At 35.4% G+C, this 23,152-nt stretch overlaps 1 protein-coding gene across 1 annotated transcript; it reads left to right on the forward strand.

Moving 5' to 3' along the window:
* Positions 1–15,207: 15,207 nt before the first annotated feature.
* LOC136201423 (F-box protein CPR1-like) lies at positions 15,208–17,468 on the forward strand. Its single transcript, XM_065992087.1, has 2 exons — positions 15,208–15,340; positions 16,266–17,468. The coding sequence occupies exon 2, from the start codon at positions 16,303–16,305 to the stop codon at positions 17,359–17,361; it is 1,059 nt and encodes a 352-aa protein (XP_065848159.1). The 5' UTR covers positions 15,208–15,340; positions 16,266–16,302; the 3' UTR covers positions 17,362–17,468.
* Positions 17,469–23,152: the final 5,684 nt, after the last annotated feature.

The raw sequence follows: 23,152 nt of genomic DNA on the forward strand, positions 1-23,152 counted from the left end.
GAGTCCCCAAAGTAAGATTCAGACTTATCCCAGTTGACAAACTGCCCCGAGACAGTACCGTACTGAGTGAAGATTGCTTTTATAGTTTCCGCATTTGAGATGGAAGCTCTACAAAAGACAATCACATCATCCGCATAAAGGAGGTGCGACGGAAAATCACTAGCTCGAGAGTAACCCATAGGAGAGAGCGTTCCATCAGAAACCGCCTGAGAAAGCAGCCTGCTTAGGTAATCTTCCGCAATACCAAACAATATAGGAGAAAGAGGATCCCCCTGCCTAACTCCCCTGGAGCAAGAGAAGTAACCATTAACGCCATGAGCTGTTAGGATAGATAACCGAGCCGAAGAGAACATATTCAACAGGTAATCCCTAAATTTTAGAGAGAAACCAAAAGACTCAAGAACCTGAAGCAGGAAATTCTAATCCAGCGTGTCAAAAGCTTTCCTAATATCTATTTTTAGAGCCATATTCCCTCCAAAGCACCTTTTATTAATACAGTTAACTCCCTCAGAAGCAAGAGCAATACATTGATGTATATTTCTTCCCTTCACAAACCCGAATTGATTCGGCATAACAATACGATTGGCAATCGGAGCAAGCCTATCTGCAATAATCTTGGAGATTAGCTTATAGCAAAAGTTACTCATGACGATGGGTCTATATTGATCAATCCGAAGAGCCCCCTCAACCTTTGGAATCAATGTCATAATACTAGAGTTAAGACCAGTTGTAACCAAACCATTGTCAAAGAACCACCAGACCATGTTACAAATATCAGAGCCCACAGTTTCCCAACAAGATTGAAAAAACTGACCAGTAAATCCATCCGGCCCAGGAGCACTAGAAGAATCCATTCCCATGACAGTACGGAAGACTTCATCAGCTTCTGGTCTGTGCAAAAGCGCATCATTATCTTCCTCGGATACAATGGACGGAACAAGGTCAGAAATACCAGAGAGATCCATTGGGCCCAGAGGATTAGAAAAGATGGACTCAAAATACGCAGTAACATGTGAAGCAATTTCTATCGGATCCGAAGTTAGAATCCCATTAATTTCCATGCTAGAAATTCCCCTCATAGTCTTCCTAGCAGTAGCAGCGCGATGAAAAAAGGAACTATTTCTATCCCCCACCTCTAGCCAGCGGATTCGGCTTTTCTCCTTGAGATAAACTTCCTTTTGGATTAAATGATGCTCAAGCGAAGCCTGTGCATGAATTTCCCTATCACGCAAATCATCAGTGTAACCAGAAGCCATTTCAATTTGGATTTGATGCAGAGCATGTTCACTCTCATCAATATTATGGTCCAAATTGCCAAAAACTGAGTGATTCCATTCCCGAAGAACAGATCTTAGACCTTTCAACTTGTAACTAACCAGGTGCATCAGACTCAAATTGGGATGAGGGCCCGACCAAAAATCACGAATTACAGCTTGAAACCCAGAATGCAGAGTCCACATCTTCTGAAAACGAAAGCGCGAAGCCCTGGGAGAAATCTGAGCCAAAGAAAAAAGGACCGGATGATGATCAGAATGCATCCTTGAGAGGATCGTGCTATGACAATTCCAGCTCTCCCCTAGGGATTCCGAAACCATTACCCTATCAAGCCTACTGCAGACCCTGGCAGCCCCATGACGACCATTACACCAAGTAAAAGCAGGACCTGTGACTTCAACATTAACCCAAAGATCCCTTTCAATGAAAGTTCGAAACTCACGGCAAGGCCTAGAAGCAGGAGGTCTACCAGTTTTCTCATGAGCACCTGTGATGGCGTTGAAATCCCCTATAGCGATCCAGTGACCCTGAAGTCTTTGACGAAGAGAAGAGATTTCTTCATACAACTGAACCCTTCTGTTAGCCCAAACACTAGCATAAACGAAGCAGAGAAACTGATTGTTGTTCCGGAGATTGCTTTGAATCAGAACGAACTGATCATGAGTAACAATAACTGAAGAGGATATATTAGATGATTTGAAAACCCACAAGGTTTCACGAACCCTAGAATTAGCCGCAACAAAAGTCATTCCAAGGCTCCTCCAAAAGGAACTTAAAATGATACTACGATCCACCATCGGCTCAGCAATGCACAAAAAATCCGGCTTATGTTTCTGACACAAGCTGTACAGGTATCTCTGAGTATCCCGATTATGGATACCCCTACAGTTCCAGAAGAGCACACTCATTTAAAATGAGCTGGGGGCTTACTGACTCGCTTAGATCGAGTTGCCTGAATCCCTGATGTTTCATTAGCCGATTTACTTTTTCGCTGCTGTCGAGTTACAGTTTGCCAAGAGCTTTCCTCAAGCTCTGCTTGGTCAACCCATGAAAGCACATCACGCTGCTGACTGCTTCGGCCTGGGGAAGAAGACGCGCTGATAGGCGAAATAATATTCGCATTCCCTGGAGAGTCAGGCCGCGAAAACTCCTCCAAAAGCAAGGTTTCCACCTCATTCTCAGGAGCAGGCCTCTGAACTTCCTCCACTTGCAAACCCTCCATAACACCAACCTGATCAGATCCATGCATCTTCTCCGCATTGGCGTCATTCACTTCCGTTATATTAATCGGGACAGCACCAGGAACCTCATGAGCTTGCTTCATAACCCGTGCAGCCTTCTCATGATCCCCTCTCCTCTTAGGTACCTGATCCTTAGGAGCCATTGGTTTCTTATTCTTCTTACAATCATACGCCATATGCCTAATACACGAACAGACCCTGCAAAAACTTGGCAATTTCTCATACTGAACATCAATCCACAGCTGTTTCCCATCCCTCTCAATTCCCAATTGAACCGGAAGCTCCGTAGCCAAGTCAACATCAATTAACATACGAGCAAAGTGACCAAATTCGCCTTCAAGAGTTGCATTGTCAAACCTCATCAGATGCCCAATTCCTTGAGCAATGTCAGACAATATCTGAGTGTCCCAGTACTCCCAAGGAAGCGAGTACAAACGAACCCAAACCTGCGTTGTTGTTGCCTTCTCAGCGTAAGGATCAAAATCCGGAATCCAAGCCTGAAGACGGAACGATCCCGGCCTTATTGCAATAGTTCCTTTGCTTAATACCAGATCCTTAGCAGCTTGAGATGTCAAAAACACATGAAAATAGCCTTTGCCGACTGAAATCAATCGCCACGGGGTCGTAATACCCCAAACTGCAGAGAGTTTCTGCTTCAACTCATTAACTTTCCAGGGCGACTCCCCCTTGGATAAAACCAATCTACCGATTAACGAAAACTTACATAATTCAATTCGCCTATTATAGGCATCCTGAGATATCTTAATAGAGCGGATTCCACCGATGTCACTAACCTTAGCCTTTGACGGAACCACTTCAGGGAGCTTCGATTTCAGAATCGCCGAATACGACGATGAAGTTGGGGGCGGCGGCTGAGCCAAATCAGCAAATCTTAGTTTTGGATTGAAGAGAACTCCAATCCCGATGAAGTCTTCCTGAGGCAATGAAGAACCCATCGCAAATCCGCACGCAAAATCGATGAGGGCAACGCCGGCAGCCAAGGCGGCCAGGCTTAAGAGCGGCGCTCGCAAAATCGCCATCGTGTTAGGATTAGAATGTAAACCTTCCATTACATGTCCATAATCTTACCAAAGTTATAGTTGTTTTTCGCTTAATGAAAATAAGTTTTATACCTTCTATTTATTCCAATTACGGAAGTATCTGTCTTGTAATCAAAATCTCAAGACGGAATTGTTCTCTAAATTCAATATAACATTCTTATCTAATCCTAATTTATCCAAACCAATTCAATCAATTAAACGATTTTCTTTTGTTAAACCTAAATACGTGAATAAAACTGAATTAAATAAGTTTTTAGTTAAAAAGCGTTCCCTGTGGGTTCGATATCTTTTATTACTACAAGCGTATACCGTGCACTTGCGGAAATCGCTCAACAAGTTTTTGGCGCCGTTGCCGGGGAACGCCAAATTTTTAACAAAAATTTATGTTTTTCGTGTTTTATTCCGAACCTTGGTTTATAGTATATGTATTTATTTAATTTATAGTTTTTATTTATTTATTTGAGGATGGTCACTAGGACTAAATCCTTGTTATTATTTAACGTTTGCATTTAGATGTTTGCAGATTAACAGAAAAAAAATCCAAGTTTCTCAAAAGATAACCTGGAGATTTGATTATCAATAAAATTCACAGAAGAAGTCTACAGAAAAGGAATTAAGCATGCAAATACATCAGAAGGAAAATAAAATTTTATGAAACAGGATGTCAGACGTGACAGATGATTTTTCCAGAAAATTTACCTCTTCCCAAACACATTTACCTCTTTTCTATACACTAACCCTTCACCAAAACATCATTTCTCTTTGTAAACAAATTATTCAAATCCTACATTACATCCAAATAATTTCTTCTTTTATCATATCATTTCCTTAAATACCTACAATTATCTCTCTAAGAAACAGCCGATCAACTCTTCTCAGACAGATATATCAGTAAGTAGGAATGAGGAATACAGTCAATGAAATTATCTTATCCATCAAGAAGGAATTGTCTACTTTTAGTATAGTTTTGAAAGTTTCGGTTCATGTGCGTACTTTTTGTTCGTGCACAGAATTAGAAGTTCGGACATTCAACCGAAATCAGTAGATCCTTAAATTGAGAAAACGTAAAAAAACATCTTATTCCAGGTAAGTTAGAATGGACAGGACCATTATTTTAAATCGGTCCAGGTAATTAATTTTGTCCATAATTTTGATTCTCCTTGAGAATTCTTAAGGTTTATCACATTTTTAGTTTTTAATATTTCATATTCTAATTTTTACATTTTATTTTAGTTTAATTTTTATATTCATCTTTAGTTTAGCAATAATGATTGGATTAGAAATAAAAAAAATTTCATTGAAAGATATTGAAAATATGTTATGTATCTTAAATATTTGTACTTAATGAGAAAAGTGTCTTTAGATTTAAAGAAATCTCAATTGAATTAAAATCACACATAATTTAAGTTTCTGATTGTATAGAGATTTTTAAACAAATCTCTACAATGATTTTTATTTGAAGTTTTATCAATTTCTGAACTTACTGAGAATTTTAATTCTCAACTAAGATTCTAGAACAAGGGAGGACCAATGCAAAGCATTCCTTACCAATGGGCAAGATGTGTCGCGATCGATATTCCAATTTCTCGACCATGACACGTATAATTTTCAATAAGATATCTTTTGTTCTATGAAAATTAATTTATTTAGTTTTCATATTTTTAATTTTTAGTTTTTCTTATCTTATGTTCATAATTTTTATTTTTATTTATTTTTAGTTTATTATTTATTTATTTATTTATTTTCATTTTTAGTTTAATTTATTTTTATTTTTAGTTTTGTGTACAAATAAGGTTTTGTAAAATAAAAATCAAATCTAGTCATGTTTTGAAAATTTTCATTAAGTGTTAAGTGTTTTTTAGAACAATATATATCCAGAAATCTCAGTTGAGATTCTCCATGTTTCAAGATTTGGGAATTCTCAGTTGAGATTCCGGAAATCTCAGTTGAGATTTTCAGTATTTTAAACATTTTGATATAACTGTAAGAGATTACAGACATCACATTTCAAAAATTCAGTCAGTTAAATCCAAGAGGTATCACTTTGACATCTTCTATTTTTAACAGACACAACCTTTCACTTATATATCTTTTATATTCCTGTAGGTTCTGAATTCTTTCATTTCATTTCATCTCTTTCAGAATTCTGAATTTCTTCCTTCAATTCTAAATTCCTACAGACACAATCTTATTTTACAAACATGACCAAATCTCTAGAAAATGCTAGGAAGAACACTTCTGCTTGAAAGAAGCGTGTTGATATCTCTTCACGCTATGGAGCATGGTTTCCCATCTACAATCATGATGAGGGAAGACGATATTTGAAGTTTAGATATGCACAGTTTTGTGGAATGTTGTATATGGACGAGTTCCTGAATGAAGAACTCGGGATCAACGATGATATGAATCGATATCTGACAAACTTAGGATGGACCAAGTTTGCATCAATGAAGTTTCCTATTATTGGAAATTGGGTATTTGAGTTTCTGTCTACTGTTTGTTTCGTCAACAAAGAGGCGTGTTCGTCTCAGTTTTCGATGTGAGGGTAAGATATTCACTTTTGGATATCCTGAACTTCATAATTGGTTTGGTTTTCCACCACAGGACACCACTCCACACCATCCTGGCAGAGATATGACTTCTACAGATATCTGGAGAATGTTGACGGGATTTTGGAGATTCAATCCAAGTCTTGCCTACAACAAATCAATAAATTCTAACTCCATGCCGTTTCTTCACAAATTTCTCTGTCAAAGTTTGTTTGGTCGAGTCAGAAGCAGTGTCATCCAGGACACAGATTTGTATGTGCTAGGTGATAATTTCCAAGGTAACACAGTTAATTCCTCAAAGATTTTGATAGAGGGATTAGTTGCCGCTTCCCGTTCGAAGAATAGGACAATAGGGTTTGGGAATATTGTATGTGGAATCATTCTGGGTTCCGAGGGATCAGTTTCTGTTCCTTGGACTGATAAAGAGCTTTTTCCCATACTTGATTACGAGTTCTAGAAAAGTGAGGGAATCATAAAAAGAGTTTTTCGTATCGGTCCACAGTTTCTTTCTCTCAAAGAAAGAGAAGTTTTTTGTTCAAGAACAAATTAGAAAGGGCCCGAATAAGACGTATTCCAATTCATAGGGATACTGTTTAAATTTATAATGTTTGATTGTAAATTCTGTACATATGATTGATGTTCATGTATACAGATTTATTTCTTGTGTATATATGTTTAATATGTAATTCATATACATATGTCATTATGATTAATTAAGTGCATTAATTCTTTCATTTATTTCTTTTAATTAAGGAACAACCTTTGGTTTTCCTTCTATTTAATGTTTCAGTTTTGTTTTTGTAGTTTTAGGAATTAAAACTTAGCATTAATGTCACTTAAATACAAGAGGAGTTGAATTGATCATATTGATTTTGTCAAAACAGTCCAATTTTTACCCAGAATTCCAGAATCTCAGTTGAGATTCTGAAATCTCAGTTGAGACAGAAACAGCAAAATTTTTCAGCGAAAATCCGCACCCTAGCATACTTGCTGTCGCGACTTCCAGGGACAGGATATAGGGCGAATTTTGCATCTTTTCCTATTCCTACTCTAATTCATTACCTATTACTCTATCCTAATCAATCCCTATTACTTACACCTATTTAAATCACCTATATTTACACCAATCAATCATCTTTTCTCTTCCCAATACCAAGATTCACTCCCCTTCCCCATAAATCTTTACCCTATTCATCTTCTTCTTCCCTAAATCACCACCATTATCTTTTACTCTTCCTTTCATCCTTTCAATTTTCTTCATCTCCTTCACCAAATTTCACAAACAAAAATGCTTAGACAAAAGACCGTTGCTAACAAAACTAAAGCCACTGAAGTCAATAGATTACGGGTTCAATATGGAGCACCGTTCGATATTGCTACGGAAGCTAGGGGTGCACATGGTCGGTTAACCAGTCCATTAACAAAAACCATTAACCAGTCCATTTAATTCGGTTAACCATATTTCGGTTAATATAAACTTCGGTCGGTTAACCTATATTTCGGTCGGTTAACCATTAGTGACTTTTCGTAGCAAATATCACTTTACATTTATAATTATTCACTTTAAAATAAGTATATAATTATTTAAATATTAAATAAAAATATGTAACTTCAATTTTAATTAACAAAATTGCCAAAACAAATAAGTTTTAAGTTATTTTGATATTTTTAACTTAAAAATTAAATACAAATATGTATATTTATAGATTGATAATTAAATTTCTATATATATTTATACTAGTTTTATGTATATTAATACATAATCGGTTTATTTTTCGGTTTCGGTTAACCATCGGTTTTTAAAATAAAAATCGTACACTAGTCCATCGGTTACGGTTAACCTATTTTTCGATTTGGTTTCGGTTTCGGAAATCGGTTTTTCGGTTTTCCGGTTAGTTTTGTGCAGCCCTAACGGAAGCCGAAGGACGCAAATTTCGCCACTTTTCACATACCCAAATAGAGTTCGTCGACATGCTTTTCCTTGACACCGACACAGTAAACATATTTTCTTTTACCGAACGTATTGATGAATATCTATCCGTTCTTGGTTGGAAAAGATTTTCTAGTATGCGTTTTCCTAGTATTAAATCGCATATTATTGAATTTTTGGTTACTCTAACCTATGATAAGAAGAAAGGCATTATCTCTTTTCGGAATAGTGGAGTTCGTTTTGAAGTCGGGTATGCGGCTATGAACCGTTGGTTTGGTTTTCCTACTCGGAATTTTTATTCTAAACCAAAGAAGTTTGATGCACACACGGTTTGGCACTCTTTAACCGGTTTGGATGTTTTTAATCCAAAGAACACTTCTAGTAAATTAATTAAGGACGATTGTATCTTTTTCTTTCACAAGTTTTTATCATTTTCTTTATTTGGTCGGGTTGAAAGTTCAAAAGTGCAAGTTCGTGATTTGTTTGTGTTGGATGGTATTTTTAAGAGTTTGACCATTGATAGTATTGAGATGATATTTACTAATTTAGTTCGAGCCTCCAAGTCCCGCAATAAGCAAGTGCCTATGGGTAATTTAATTACCGGCATTGTTTTGGGTGCTCGGGGTGAATTAGTAGATTATCAAAATATGCCTCATGTTGATTTACCTTCTTTGGATCTCACGGCACTACAAAGAGCCAATTTGTTGAAGAAAATGGGACCGCCCGCCTTTATCTCTTATGAAGATCGCACAAGACGTGTTTTTGCTACCTTAGGTGGTGAAGCTTCAAGTTCTCAAGGTTTGGGTGCCCAAGATGATGATGAGGAAGATGGAGAAGAATTTTATGAAGAGGAAGAGGAGGAGGCGCCTGTTGATGTTAATGCCAACGAGCAAGCAAATGTAGAACCGAATGTTGATGAGCAAGTTGGTTGGCAACGTGTTTTGCAACAAATGAACGAGCATAACCGTCACATGAATTTACGGTTAGATGAAGTCGTTGCCAATAATACCGAAATGAGTTCGAGGATAAACACGGTGGATGCCAGTATCACTACCTTGAGACGTGAGCACAAATCTACTCGTCGCCGGTTGCTATCTTTCTTCCGACGCCAAGGAGTTGAGACTACGCCTTCCCCACCGAGTTCACCTTGATAGGTTTTATCCTTTCTATCTTTCACTCATTTTCGTTATTATGTTTTATTCGGTTTGGTACAATATTTTTAATTATGTTTGGTACAATTATCTTTATTATTATGTTTGAATGTTATCGTACCATACTTTTCAAATTCTAATTCGTATGGTTTATTTCGTACTATTTTTCGTGTTTTATCGCTTTTTGCACCAATGAGGACATGGTCCAAATTAAGTGTGGGAGGAGATATTTCATATTCGTTTTAATTTTAACTACGAATGAATGCAACGAATGAGAATGAATGCTATTTATTTAAGTATAAATGCATGTTGTTATTTAAAGTTTAAGTAAAGTATATAATGCAACATTTTCAAAACAAGAAATGCAACATTTTTATATAGGGTGCAACATTTTTCAAAAATAATAGCTATTTTTTATAAACGTAAAATTTTTGTTAACTATATATTTCATATGTTTCAAACACTTTAAGGTTATCATTATCGTTAGAAATGATATTTCTATACGGGCAATATTTTTACAAATATTTTTACAAATCTCCGATACGATTTTATCAAAAACGTCTCGAGTAAATGTATATAAGTAAAATTTCTTTAGTTTCAAATCTCTATTTTATATCATGAATTCATGATAAATATAAATCTTATTTTCAATTTTCAATTAGGTTTATAGGCATAAATCAAACTAACAACTTTAGCTTTTTAGCTCGGTATGATTTTCGTCTTACATTAAAAACCAATTGAAGTTTTTAAGGAAACTTTAGCCATAATACATGTTGAATTTCAAGTCAATATAGGATGAATGTGCTATTTTTCTTTTCCCAATTTATAATTTTAATTTTATAACTCATTTTAATTAAATCAAGTAGTCGTATTCTTAACTTTTGGCCACGATTGAGACCAACCTTATCACAATCGAGGTATGATAGGGAAGAACATTAAGTACCGTTTACTTTTGGCCATGATTGCGACCACCCTTATCACGGTCGAGGTATGAAAGGAACGTTAGAAATTAAAGCAAAATTAAACGTGTTTAAAGTTTTAAGTAACGATTGCGTCCACCCATGGCATGGTCGGTACCTCTAAAACGAACACAAAAGCAAATTAATTCATATAAAGTCACGGACGAGACCACCCTTATCACGGGCGTGACTAAGCAAATATACTATACCTAAGTCCTTAATAAATCTATATTTGTAATAGTTTAGGTTTGGGAAAGGAAATTTTGTGCTTTTAATTGCCTTGAGACGAAAGATTCAAAAACATGCGTGCTTACACCGTCCCGAATACTTCAATATAAAAATTGAGATACAAGACGAGTAATATATCTCTTTTACACTAGCTAGTTTGATACTTTGAGTATAAATTTACCATGAAAAGTTTATCTTTTGGTTTAACTAATTTAAAGAGGAATTTATGGATATATGTTCTATTTTTAAAGAGATTGATTAAAGAATAAATTCAGTGAAATTTTGCTCGGGACTAGCAAAAGCTTAAGTGTGGGAGTTTGTTAAGCCCAAAATATACCTAAAATATCATATATAAATACGTTAAATTTACATTGAAATCGTGCTAATTATATTCATTTGGAATACTTTTACGTCTTTATTTACTTCTTTGATGCAAGGTACTTAATTATTTGGTTAAATCCAAATAGGAGCCAAAACGGATCTAAAATGGAGCTAAAATGGAGGAAAAACCTAAAAAACGTACCAAGAATACGTATCAGTCAGAAGAACGCTCAAGGAGGACAAGAAGCAGTCGAAAGACGGGGAAGAAAGTCCCTATCGCGACTGAGATTTTCAAAATCTCAGTCGCGACATACGAAAGCCGAACTCCGAAAAAACAAAGTCTTCAACTCGCCCCTGCACCCCCTGTCGCGACTAAGATTCTCGGAATCTCAACTGAGACAACGAAGAATTCTGCACATATTTCACATGTTTTAAACCAAGAAACGCGTCTGTTCGTTTGGATAAAAGTGACCCTTCACCAACAGACACGACCCATCAATTACAACCCTTCACCAACTATAAATAAGTGATTCATTTCAGAAATCAATGTTGGAAAATAGTTAGAGAAATTAGAGAGTTGTTATGTTGAAGAAACTCTGACTCAGAAATGAGTCAGAAAGTTAGATTTCATTTCTGTGTAAACAAACTTGCTGTACACAAGTTGTTATTAGATTAGTTATAAACACAGTAATATTAGTTTAGTTTCAAAGGTAGATAAGAGACAAGTTTTCATTCTGGTAGTGGACTGACCAGTCTCTATTCCGAAGATTCAGCGAGAAGAACTAACGGCTGAAGCGCAAAGAGGTCTGACAAGCCTACGGAGTTTGAGGGAAAGATTGACAACCCGGATCTCAAAGTTTTCGTCACAATGCTATCCATGTTTCTACTTCTCTGTTAACTTGTGAAGATTCACATTTCATTAATGATATATTTATTTTATTCAATACATTCTTCATGTTGTTACTTTGATATTGTTCTAACAAAATGATTTTCAAAGTGATAAATTGGTGTTTTTATTAAAACGTTTTATACTATCTTATTCATATAGAAACTTTGTTGAACACTTGAAAGAATTAGTTTTTACGGATGATATGATCGCTAGCGCGGCTTATCAGATATAAAATACTAATTTGATTAAGGTAGAAATCTGCTCCGATCCAGAGAGATTTCTACGGTTCAAAGCCATTTAATTGAATAAATTCCTATATTATTACATGTCCATAATCTTACCAAAGTTATAGTTGTTTTTCGCTTAATGAAAATAAGTTTTATATCTTCTATTTATTCCAATTACGGAAGTATCTGTCTTGTAATCAAAATCTCAAGACGGCATTGTTCTCTAAATTCAATATAACATTCTTATCTAATCCTAATTTATCCAAACCAATTCAATCAATTAAACGATTTTCTTTTGTTAAACCTAAACACGTGAATAAAACTGAATTAAATAAGTTTTTAGTTAAAAAGCGTTCCCTGTGGGTTCGATATCTTTTATTACTACAAGAGTATACCGTGCACTTGCGGAAATCGCTCAACATCCATCGTAGCCATCGTGGGATGCGAGTGCCTTTCTTCTCATACCATGCGTGGGTGGCATTCCATACTTCGAACAACCAAGCCTGCAACAAAGTTCCAATTCATTATTTATGCCTATTACCAACATTTCTAGTATACAGAATATACACACATCATACCTGAAATACGTGTGCAAAACCATATAGGTTGTATGAGACACGGTTAGTCCTAAAATTCTCCCTATAAGCGACCAATTGATCAATTCGGTCTTTTCCACCATCTATCCCATTAACAAGAGACTTGTAGGTCACATCCCAGCCACAAACACCCCACGGGAACTTGTTAAACAATCTTGGAAATTCAACAAGTTCCAACACCCAAGGAAGAGCTTTTTTTGCGGCAGTGTTATCCAACACACAGCCTATGGCAAAATACAACATGTCAAATGAAACTGCATCCTGATCAGATTCATTCTTCTAAACAGTTTGCAGCATAATTGTTTCCACCTCTTTAAAGGTTGGTGTAGGGATGCCTGGAAAAAACTTATTCCTAAATCTATATGGCTTATTTATCGCACTGAACCTTTCGAGAAATGCTTCCATGTCTCCAAACCGTAACCCACTTAGGAGTCCAAACTCCCAATCCCCAAATCTTAACTCAACACCTCTAACTTTGAAGCAAAGCTCCCTGGGTTTGAGGTCTTCACGTATGATCTCCCTTGTTAAAAGGGTATGACAAAGGACTCCTGCAAATACTGTATTGGTCATATCCAAATATTGGCCGAAGCAACTCTTCCTACATAGATTTACTTGGTTTAGTGTTAAACAATCCTTTATATGTTTTGCTGCTTCTAGGTTACACCTAACTGTGATGACGCTTTCCGTTCCAAATGCTTTTTTGTATTTATATCCAGATTTCTTCTTCGAAGGAGAGCCATGCTCATCTCTCTTCCTCTTGTCTACACGATCATGCTGAAAAATGTTGTAGACATATCATCGGGGAACATACAATTAAGCTAATTATAACGTTGAGCTAGAATGAGCTAGCGTATGCTAAAATAAGAGAGTTATCAGCAATAGTTCGTCGATATGAATGTTCTATCGGCAATAGATCGTCGATATGAATGTTCTATCGGCAATTAGCTCGACGATATGAATGTTCTATCGGCAATATTTCGTCGATATGGATGTTCTATCGGCCATTAGGCTGTCTATGACTATGTACTATCTACAATTAGGTTGCCGATGAACATACACATCGACGAATTTCAACCAAACCGAATGACTTCCTAACACCAGACGAACCCAGAAAAACCCTAACACCAGAAGAAGTAAACGAAACGAAACGAAACGAAATATTCCTTCTCAAACACAACAAATGTACATGCAATACAAGAGAGAAACGCAAATATAAAGTCAAGTTATTTACCCTCTTTTTCGTCCTTCCTTCTGAATTCGATTTGTTGTCTGAGCTTGGTGTTCTCGCCATCTCCACTCGAAGTAACAGAGATTCGCCGGATGAAATGTACAGAATCGGGCAATGAATCGCCGGAAAGTTAGAGAGAGGAATAGAGGGGTGTTAGGTTAGAGAGATGGAAGTTCGAATGTTGAAGAGCGGGAGCGGAGTGTTAGAGATGAGTGCAAGGTTGGAATTTAGTTAATGAAATGTGTTAGTTTTGGTGAGTTTCTCAAAAGGAGTTAGAAAAGAAAACTAGCCCCTTAAAAGGTCCTAGTTTTGTAATTGTCCCTTTATATAGATATCTAAAGCTAATTATATATACTTATAAAATTGAATAGCATGAACAGTGTTTCAATTGAATTTTTGTTCAATTACTTCCAATTTTACCCCTATAACGTATTCCCCTTTTCAGCCTTCCAAATCCCACTTCAATCCACGAATTCCCACCACTACTGCCTTCCAATATTTTCATGTTAAAGTTTCCAATTTTACCCTCCTAACCTAAAACGACAACGTTTATCTTCCCTTTATTTTTACCTGCTTCATGTTTTCAATCAACTTGCTTCATTCTTCTAATTGTCTTTTATGCTTTTTCTCTTGCTCTCAACTCCATATCTCTCCTAGATTTACTTAACTTTTTCTATCAACTCAAATCAATGGAAAAATAGATCCATTTTTGCGTTTACTATACAAATTTTTCAAACTCATTTCAAAGAAAATAATAATGATAAAAATGATAGATTTTGAAATATAATTATAATGTTTTTCTTAAATTAATTACATGATAATATTATAGATTAAATATAATTATAGATTTTAATATTAGCGTAGACAAGTTTTATAGTTAAACAAGTAATAACTTCATTTTTAATCTACTTTTGAATTACATGATAACATTCTATGTGTGGAATACATCTTCATCATTTAATTTACTTTTTTTTTATAACCGAGTGATCAATTGATTATATTTTACGCAAGTTCAAAGGGCTAATTATAATTATATTTCAAAATCTATCATTTTAAAATATAATTATAATTATATAATTATAATGTTTTAAAGTATAATTATAATTATAAAAATGATAGATTTTGAAATATAATTAAATATTCAATTAGCTCTTTAAACTTGCGTAAAATATAATCAATTGATCACTCGGTTATAAAAAAAGTAAATTAAATGATGAAGATGTATTCCACACGTAGAATGTTATCATGTAATTCAAAAGTAGATTAAAAATGAAGTTATTACTTATTTAACTATAAAACTTGTCTACGCTAATATTAAAACTGTATACCCCTGATCTATGTCCATTTACTTTTTTTTTAAGACGCATGCAATACATCTTCCGCATTTAACTTATTTTTTTACAACCGTGTGATCAATTGATTATAATTTATATAAATTTAAGGGACTAACTGAATATTTTATACAAATTAAAGGGGTTGTTAGCCTACTTTGAAAGTTCAGTCAAATTTTTGAACAAATTGAGTCAAACCAGGTATTAAGCCTTTCATAAAAGAAAAAGTTGATAGGCAAAAATTGGGCGAAATAAAAAAAGTTAGCGACGACTTTGATATCCATAGAAGCAAATTTGCAGAACACAATCCATTTCAAAAGATCTTCAGGAAATAAGCTCTCCGTCTCCTCATAGGTAAGCAGAGCTCTCCATTTCTTACTTTTGTCGATCTTTTGGTTGTTACACACTAAAATGCGGCGATATTTTCATAAAACCCGTTCGATTTTGTTAGAGTTAGGGTTTTAAATTTTAATTAGAGTTCATTTCGTATTTTTGATAATTTAGTGATTGGAAGAACGCATAGTCACAAGTTCATTGAAATCTAAAGCGTCGATTTTGTATATCATAAGAATTTTTACGGAATAAACAAGAAATCCATCTCTGGGATGCAAAAAAGTTTAGCAGAGATGGAGAGGAGACGAGTGAAGGGCTGATTATTAGGTCTAGGGCTTAGGGAAAACTATATTTTGCTAATTTTGAATCTCTGTAACTGAACAAGAACTCATCAAATTGAGGTGGCTGCTCTGTCTAGCTATGGCTAATCTTGAATTTTGAATGATATTCATGATTTTTATCTTGTTATTGCAGTTTTATTTGTGCAAAATAGATAATAAATTGATGTAGTTTTTGACATATATATGTTGCTTTTGTGTTATATAAGCTCAACACACTCATGCTTTGTACTTCTTATGAACTTGAGTTTCAAGGTAGTGTTGTTTTAGTGTAGAATAGAAATGGGAATAAATTGAATAAATTGCACATTCAGTGAAAGAAACAGAGATATAGTAAGATAGGAAGGGAGAAGTGGAATAGAAATGAGAATTGCAAACTGACACTTGAGATGAATTCTACCTTACGTTTTAAATTCTAATTTGGTATTTTAGATAATTTTGTGATTGGAAGAACGCATAGTCACCAGTTCATTGAAATCTAAAGCATCGATTTTGTATACATTGTTAGGACTGATTATTAGGTCTAGGGCTTAGGGAAAACTATATATTGCTAATTTTGGATTAAGAGGGAATGAATTATTTTATTGATTGCTTTTGAATCTCTGTAGCTGAACAAAAGAACTTGTCAAATTGCTCTGCCTAGCTATGGCTAATCTTCCGCAGGAATTGATCAACGAAATTCTTCTTTGGTTGCCAGTGAAGTCTCTTCTTCGTTGTAGATGTGTTTGTAAATCGTTTTGTGCCATCATTAAAAGCCAATCTTTCATCAATTCTCATTTCAAAAGATCTTCTGAAAATAGGATCCATTGCAAGTTGATTGAACTAGGGATGGATAATAATGGCCGGATACTTCATGCTTTAGATTTCAATGAAGACTTCCAACAAGAGGTGGTGCTTGATAAATTATTGCCAACCATGACATTCGACTTGCTATTTTCTTATTGCAATGGTTTGGTTCTCTTGTGGATAGACAAACTTTCTTTATGGAATCCATCCACTAGAGAGTACAGGATACTTCCGGCTTTTCCTGTGAAGCACACTCACAATCTCAGTTTTGCTTTGGGTTATGACTCTACCACAGATGATTTCAAGGCTGTAGTAATTACACAGAAGCCGGGATGCGATGTCTCCCATGTTTGGGTTTTTGAATTGAGGTCAAATTGTTGGAGAAGGATTCAGAATTTTAATGGGTACACTAGTTTTAAACTTGGTGGTAACGGAGATTGCTTTGTGGATGGTGCTCTGCATTTTATATGTTGGGGTAATTCATTTATAATTGCGGCATTTGATGTTGCAAAAGAGACATTTTCTATAGTACGCGAGTTTGACGACACTGTGGAATCTCCTATCCGTTTGCATGTTTTTGGAGGGCGCCTTTCTATGAGTTTCTTTGGAATATGTTCAGAATTTTGTGTTGATATATATGCGAGGAAGTTTGATGGAGTTACGTTTACATGGACTAGATTATATTCTGTTACAAGACAACAATTCTCTGAGGAAGCAATTGACTGTTTTGTAGAAGGGAAAATTGCACATTCAAAGAAAGGAGATAAGGTTTTTCTTTCTTCAAATGGAAAGTTGCATTCATATGATTTTGGAGAGAAATGTCTCCAAGAGATTGTAACTAAGAATGCTATTTCTTTGGATATATTTTCTTGTACTGAAAGTCTTGTGTCTCTAGGTTCGTTAGACGAAGAAGAATAAGAAATGAATGCACAGAAGAAAGTGGAAGAAGGGTCTTGGAGAAGTGAAAGAAGTTCATCATTTTTATCTTATTATCTTATTATTGAAGCTATATATATATATATATATATATATATATATATATATATATATATAATGTATTTTCTGACCTATATATGTTAGGTTTGTGTTATATAAGCTCAACAAACTTTTCATGCTTTATGCTTCTTATGAACTACAGTTTCAAGGTAGATATATATTCGAGTAAGAATGATGGGTAAATTGAGTTCAAATGTTACTTGGGTTCGGTCTGTATATGCAGTTATTTTTTAGTTTCATAACACTTGAGTAATATGAATGAAATGGGGTTTAACCCCAAAAAAGGATCATTTATATTCTCAATTTGGTGGTGATGGTTGAGAAATAATTCCCTTGAAAGAGTTGTTTTTAACTTTGTAGTTAAAAATAGCTTTATTACGGCGGTGAGTCTGCTGTAATAGTATAATAGACAGAAAAGTTGTTTTTGTCTTTTGTACCATTAAAATGATCATTTATATTCTCAATTTGATCGTAATGGGACTGTGGAGTTAAAAACAGTTCCTTCAAGGGGATTATTTTCCAACCAGGGAATAATTTTTTTAATTGACCCCTTTTTGAAGTTGAACCCAACGAAATGACACAACTTCTTTATTTCTAGAACTAAGGAGTTTTTTTTTTTATCTAATGTTTGCTGTTGGAAAAAACTGCTTTATAAAAGGTTATTTTTCATGTAGAAGGCAACAGGAAGTGACTAATTAAACATCTAAAACTCCTATTTTGAAATGAAAAGATAAATAAAAGCATGAAAATCAGCGACTAAACATTCTCTAAATATGCTGTTATTAAATATGTTCTTTAAGTTTCAAGTTTGACTCGGTGATATCTATAAACCTCCAAAATGTATTTACTTAATTAAGTTTTGATATACCAATATAAGAATAGTTTTTGGAGAAATGTATACATAATTGACTGTTGTTGTTATTAGATAAAGTAAAATTATATAATTGATTGGTGTTGTTATTAGATAAAGTGATTAATATATACATGATTTTAAATCAAGCAAATATTATTTATTAGAAAAAACAAAAAAGTTTACCTCAAAGTAATATAAAGATCAATGTATATAAAGCCAACTTTATTATATAATATATATGTATGTCTTAAAAAAAAAGTAATTAATTTATTAGTCCTTATATTTTGACAAAATATACTGTTTAGTCTTTGTATTTTCAAAAACACATGGTAAGGTCTCTAACCTTTTTTTTAGTGAACTGTTTAGTCCTTCCGTCTGTTTGTTAGATTTTTTACTGTTTATGACTTCGGAAATGACTAAATTACCCTTTACTATTTACCTTCAAACTTTAGAAGAGGAAATCCAATTTAGAAGAAGAAACTATTTGTATGGAGAACAAGAAAAATAACAGATCCAATGCTTACGAATTTGAACGATTAAGAAGAAAATCAAAAAGAAGAACACTCAAAGTTGATTTCAGATGTATTAGAGTTTAAAGGAAAGGAAAATAAAGGAAAAGAAGAACACAAATCCAAACTGACTAACAGAATCTTCATGAGAGTCTAACAGCAGAGACTAAACAGTTCACCGAGAAAAACGTTAGGGACTAAACAATTTACCGAGAAAAACGTTAGAGACTTTACCGTGTGTTTTTAAAAATACAGGGACTAAACAGTGTGTTTTGTCAAAATATAGGGACTAATAAATTAATTACCCTAAAAAAACTTACTTTTGTTAATTTGTCCAAAAAAAATTAATTGGCATTTTGAAGTTTCAAAATATACTGATAGTCTTTCAATTTGCATAAAATGTTCAGTTGGCTCACTGAACTTGAGTAAAATGTAATCAATTAGTCACTTGGTTATGAAAAAAGTAAGTTATATGTGGAAGATGCATTGCGCTCGTTCAAGTGTAAAACTTATCTTTTCTAATATTGGAACTGCATATCCCAATTTTAGTCATTTTACTTTCTTTAAGACACGTGTAATGCATCTTCCACATTTAACTTGTTTTTTTTTTTTTTTTTGCAGCCGAATGATTGATTGATTACATCTTACGTAAGTTCAAGAAGCTAACTATACATTTTATGCAAGTTGAGGAGGCTATCAGAATACTTTAAAAATTTAGAGGACCAATCAAGCTTTTTTTATAAGTTCAGGGAGCAAATAATGTATTAAGCCAAGATTAACTTGTATTGGGCTATATACAATTGATTAAATTGTATTAGGGCTATATATGTATTTGTATAACCACAATATGTTTTATGTTTTCTATTAAAGGCTTAATACTGAACTTGTCCAAAAAAAAAGTTTAATTGACCCCTTTGAACTTTCAAAGTGTCTCGATAGCCTTCTCAACTTGCATAAAATGTTCAGTTAGCTCACTGAATTTGCGTAAAATGTAATCAATTAATCATTCGGTTGCAAAAAAAAGTAAACTGCATGTGGAAAATCTGTTGCACTTACCTTAAAATGTTATTACATAATTCATAAAATATGATTGTTCCCACAAACATAAGGGAAGAGAGGTGCATTTGGCACTTCTTGAAGGATAGGTGCTACGCGATAAAAGTCGGGTATCAGCTGTTGCGGGCGGCTAACGAATGGAAGTTGAACTGGCAATTAAGATTGCCGCCAAAGCTGTTGTATTTTCTATGGAAATTGGAAAATAACGGTCTTCCCATGCGGTACTGTTTAATGGTAAGGCATGTTGATGTGCCGCTGAATTGTGTTTCTTGTGAAGCTGAAGTCGAGTATGGGTGGAATTTATTTATGGAATGTCCATATGTGGTCGCTTGTTAGACAGCAGTGGGACTAACTGTGCCGACTGGTTCCTCTAAAAGAGTGGAGGACTGGTTCTTTCAATCTTCGGTGTTAAATGATAGGAGCTGGTGGAAAAATGTGCTACGGTGCTATGGACGATATGGGAGAATCGGAACAGTATGCTGTGGACGGGGACGAGACTATTGTTGGGAATTACGATAGGTCGCAACCTAGGATTTGTGAATGAATGGAGGTGGACGCAACGAGGAAATTCTACTAGAAATGTAGGGGATGCAGGTACGAATTCTGTACAGCGCCAAGTTAGGTGGATAGCACCGAGTGTTGGGCAACTGAAGTGTAATGTAGACGCGTCGGTGTTTTCAGCTGAAGGAAGAAGTGGAGTGGGTGGAGTGTTGTAGAATAGTGACAGAGGCTGCATCGAAGTAATGAGCGCGTTTATGGAGAGCATCTTGATACCGGCTATGGCGGAGGCGATTGCACTTCGACGTAAGCTTTATTGGGAAATTTTTCTTGAAGTGCAAAATGTTTTGTTTGAGGTGGATGCTAAAATAGTAGGACACAACGTGAACTCCCAAAGGCGGGATTTGACTGAATTTGGTGTAATCATTCAGGTGTGCCACGAGTTACTAGATCAACGTCAAGATTATAGGGTGACATATATTTCTAGATTAGCGAACGAAGCTACTCATGTTATGGCTAGACATGCTCTTTCCCATACTAATTCTTTTTCTTCTAATATTATTCTGAATTAGCTTGTAAGAAGCTTATGTAAGGATTCCGAAACTGAGCAATAATATTTTCAGTTTCTTTAAAAAAATAAAGATTTCTTTTAAAAAAACAGGCTTAATACATCATTTGTTTCCTGAACTTGTCCAAAAAATTTGATTGGCCCCCTGAACTTTCAAAGTGTCTCGATAGTCCATCAACTTGCATAAAATGTTCAGTTAACCCACTAGAGTTGCGTAAAATATAATCAATTGATCACTCAGTTGCAAAAAAGTAAGTTAAATGCGAAAGATGTATTCCACGCATCTTAAAATGTTATTACACAATTCAAAAATAGATTAAAAATGAAGTTATTATTTGTTTAACTATAAAAACTTGTTTTTACTAATATTAGAACCGCATACCCCGAGCTTGGTCGTTTTACTTTTTTTTAAGACGCGTGCAATATATTTTCCGCATTTAACCTTTTTTTTTTTTGCAATCGTTTAATCAATTGATTATATTTTATGCAAATTTAGAATGCTAACTCAACATTTTATATAAATTGAAGAGTCTATTGGAACACTTTAAAAATTCAGATGATGATTTTTTTTTGGTACAAGTTCAAGAGCAAATTATATATTAAAGGCAAAAATAAATATTAAAGAAAAAATAAAATCATGCATACCACTTCTTTTTTTTGGTAGGACAAGGAAAAGAAAGCAAACAAATAAAGACCTAACCCGGGATCAGTCTAGGGAGGCTGACCCCAACCCTATCCTCACGCAGAATAGACAAAATAGAAGAAGGAGGAGTAGAAAGGGTAAAAACACCTAACATCCCCCTATGCCCAGCAGCAGCCAAGCAATCCGCCACACGGTTTTGCTCCCTATAAATATGGGAGAAGCTAAGAGCCTCAAACGCAGGCCGGAGCCTCAAAATAGCTTTGAGAAGATTCTGGCTAGAAAGACAAGAAACCTGGCTAGCAGAAATCCTGTTGATAGCCTCCAAATTGTCAGATTCCACCTCAAGCCTCTTAATCTCCATGCGAATGGCAAGCTTAATACCAGACAGAATCCCCCAGAGCTCCGTAGAAAAGGCCGAGCCCAACCCCAAGTTATGGGTAAACCCAGCCAGCCAAGCACCTCCAGCGTCCCGAAGAACTCCACCAGCAGTAATTCTGCCGTTGCTAAGGCAGGAGCCATCCGTATTCAACTTTACCACCCCTTCTCTAGGCTTACTCCAACTAACTAACTGGACCACTTTAGCCGGGGAAGGAGTAACCAGGGGCTCCCCTTTAAAGCTCTGTAAAGTAACAGAGAGCTTTTTGGAGAAGAAATCAGATAAATCAGGAATGTGGGTAGTCTTCTCAGCAAATAACTCTTCATTCCTCCATTTCCAAATATGGTGACAGATAATAGCGAAGAAAATGTCACCGTGCTCCATATTGGCCAATAACTTCCCCTTGGCGCCATCAGAGAACCAGTCAACTGCAGAATGAGCCATGAAGGAAGGAAGGATATGGATAGGAAGAATCCCCTCCCAAATTTTCTTACTATTTGGGCAATCTCTCAGAGCATGGCATAAGGTTTCCACATGGCCCCTGCATCTACTACAGGCTCCTGACTCAGTCAAGTGCCTTCTCTGCCTATCCACATTAGTGAGCAGCCTGTCTTTAACCCCCAGCCACAGGAAACTCCTAATACGATAAAGGATTTTAAGGGCCCAGATAGTTTTCCAAATCTCCAAAGGAGGATTCTCCCTACTAGAGGAAAAAGCTTCATAGGCCGATTTACAAGAATAGGTACCATTATTAGTCAAAGTCCAGCAGTGTCTGTCTTTATCCTCCTCGAGGTTGCTAACTTTAACTCCTCTAATCTTAAGGAGGACCTCCAGGCTAAGGAAAGAGTCAAACTTAGACTAGATTCAGTCACCCTCCAAGTCTACCACATCAGCAACCTTCCAGTGACGGATATTACTAGGTGGAGGGGAGCTACACACCTCAATAAGAGGTTTATCACCAATCCATGTGTCCTCCCAGAAGCTAATGGATTTGCCACTTCTAATTAAGAATTGTTCATCTCTCAAATGATTTCGAACCTTCCTCCTAATATAAGCGAGCCTTAAAGACTATAATACTCCGCATTTCCGACCAGCTCGAAATTCTACTGTGTACCCGGTCCTACTATTTCACAACCTTTAGCTTTAGCCACGTAATAAAGAAAAAAAGAAAGACACATAAAGATCGCAAGTGAAATTACGAGAATGCCCC

This window comes from Euphorbia lathyris, chromosome 7 (assembly GCF_963576675.1).
Source record: "Euphorbia lathyris chromosome 7, ddEupLath1.1, whole genome shotgun sequence".
NCBI lineage: Eukaryota > Viridiplantae > Streptophyta > Magnoliopsida > Malpighiales > Euphorbiaceae > Euphorbia > Euphorbia lathyris.

Bases quoted from the DNA above. Each gene is read 5' to 3' on its own strand.
- LOC136201423 (XM_065992087.1), top strand. From the start codon at position 16,303: ATGGCTAATCTTCCGCAGGAATTGATCAACGAAATTCTTCTTTGGTTG.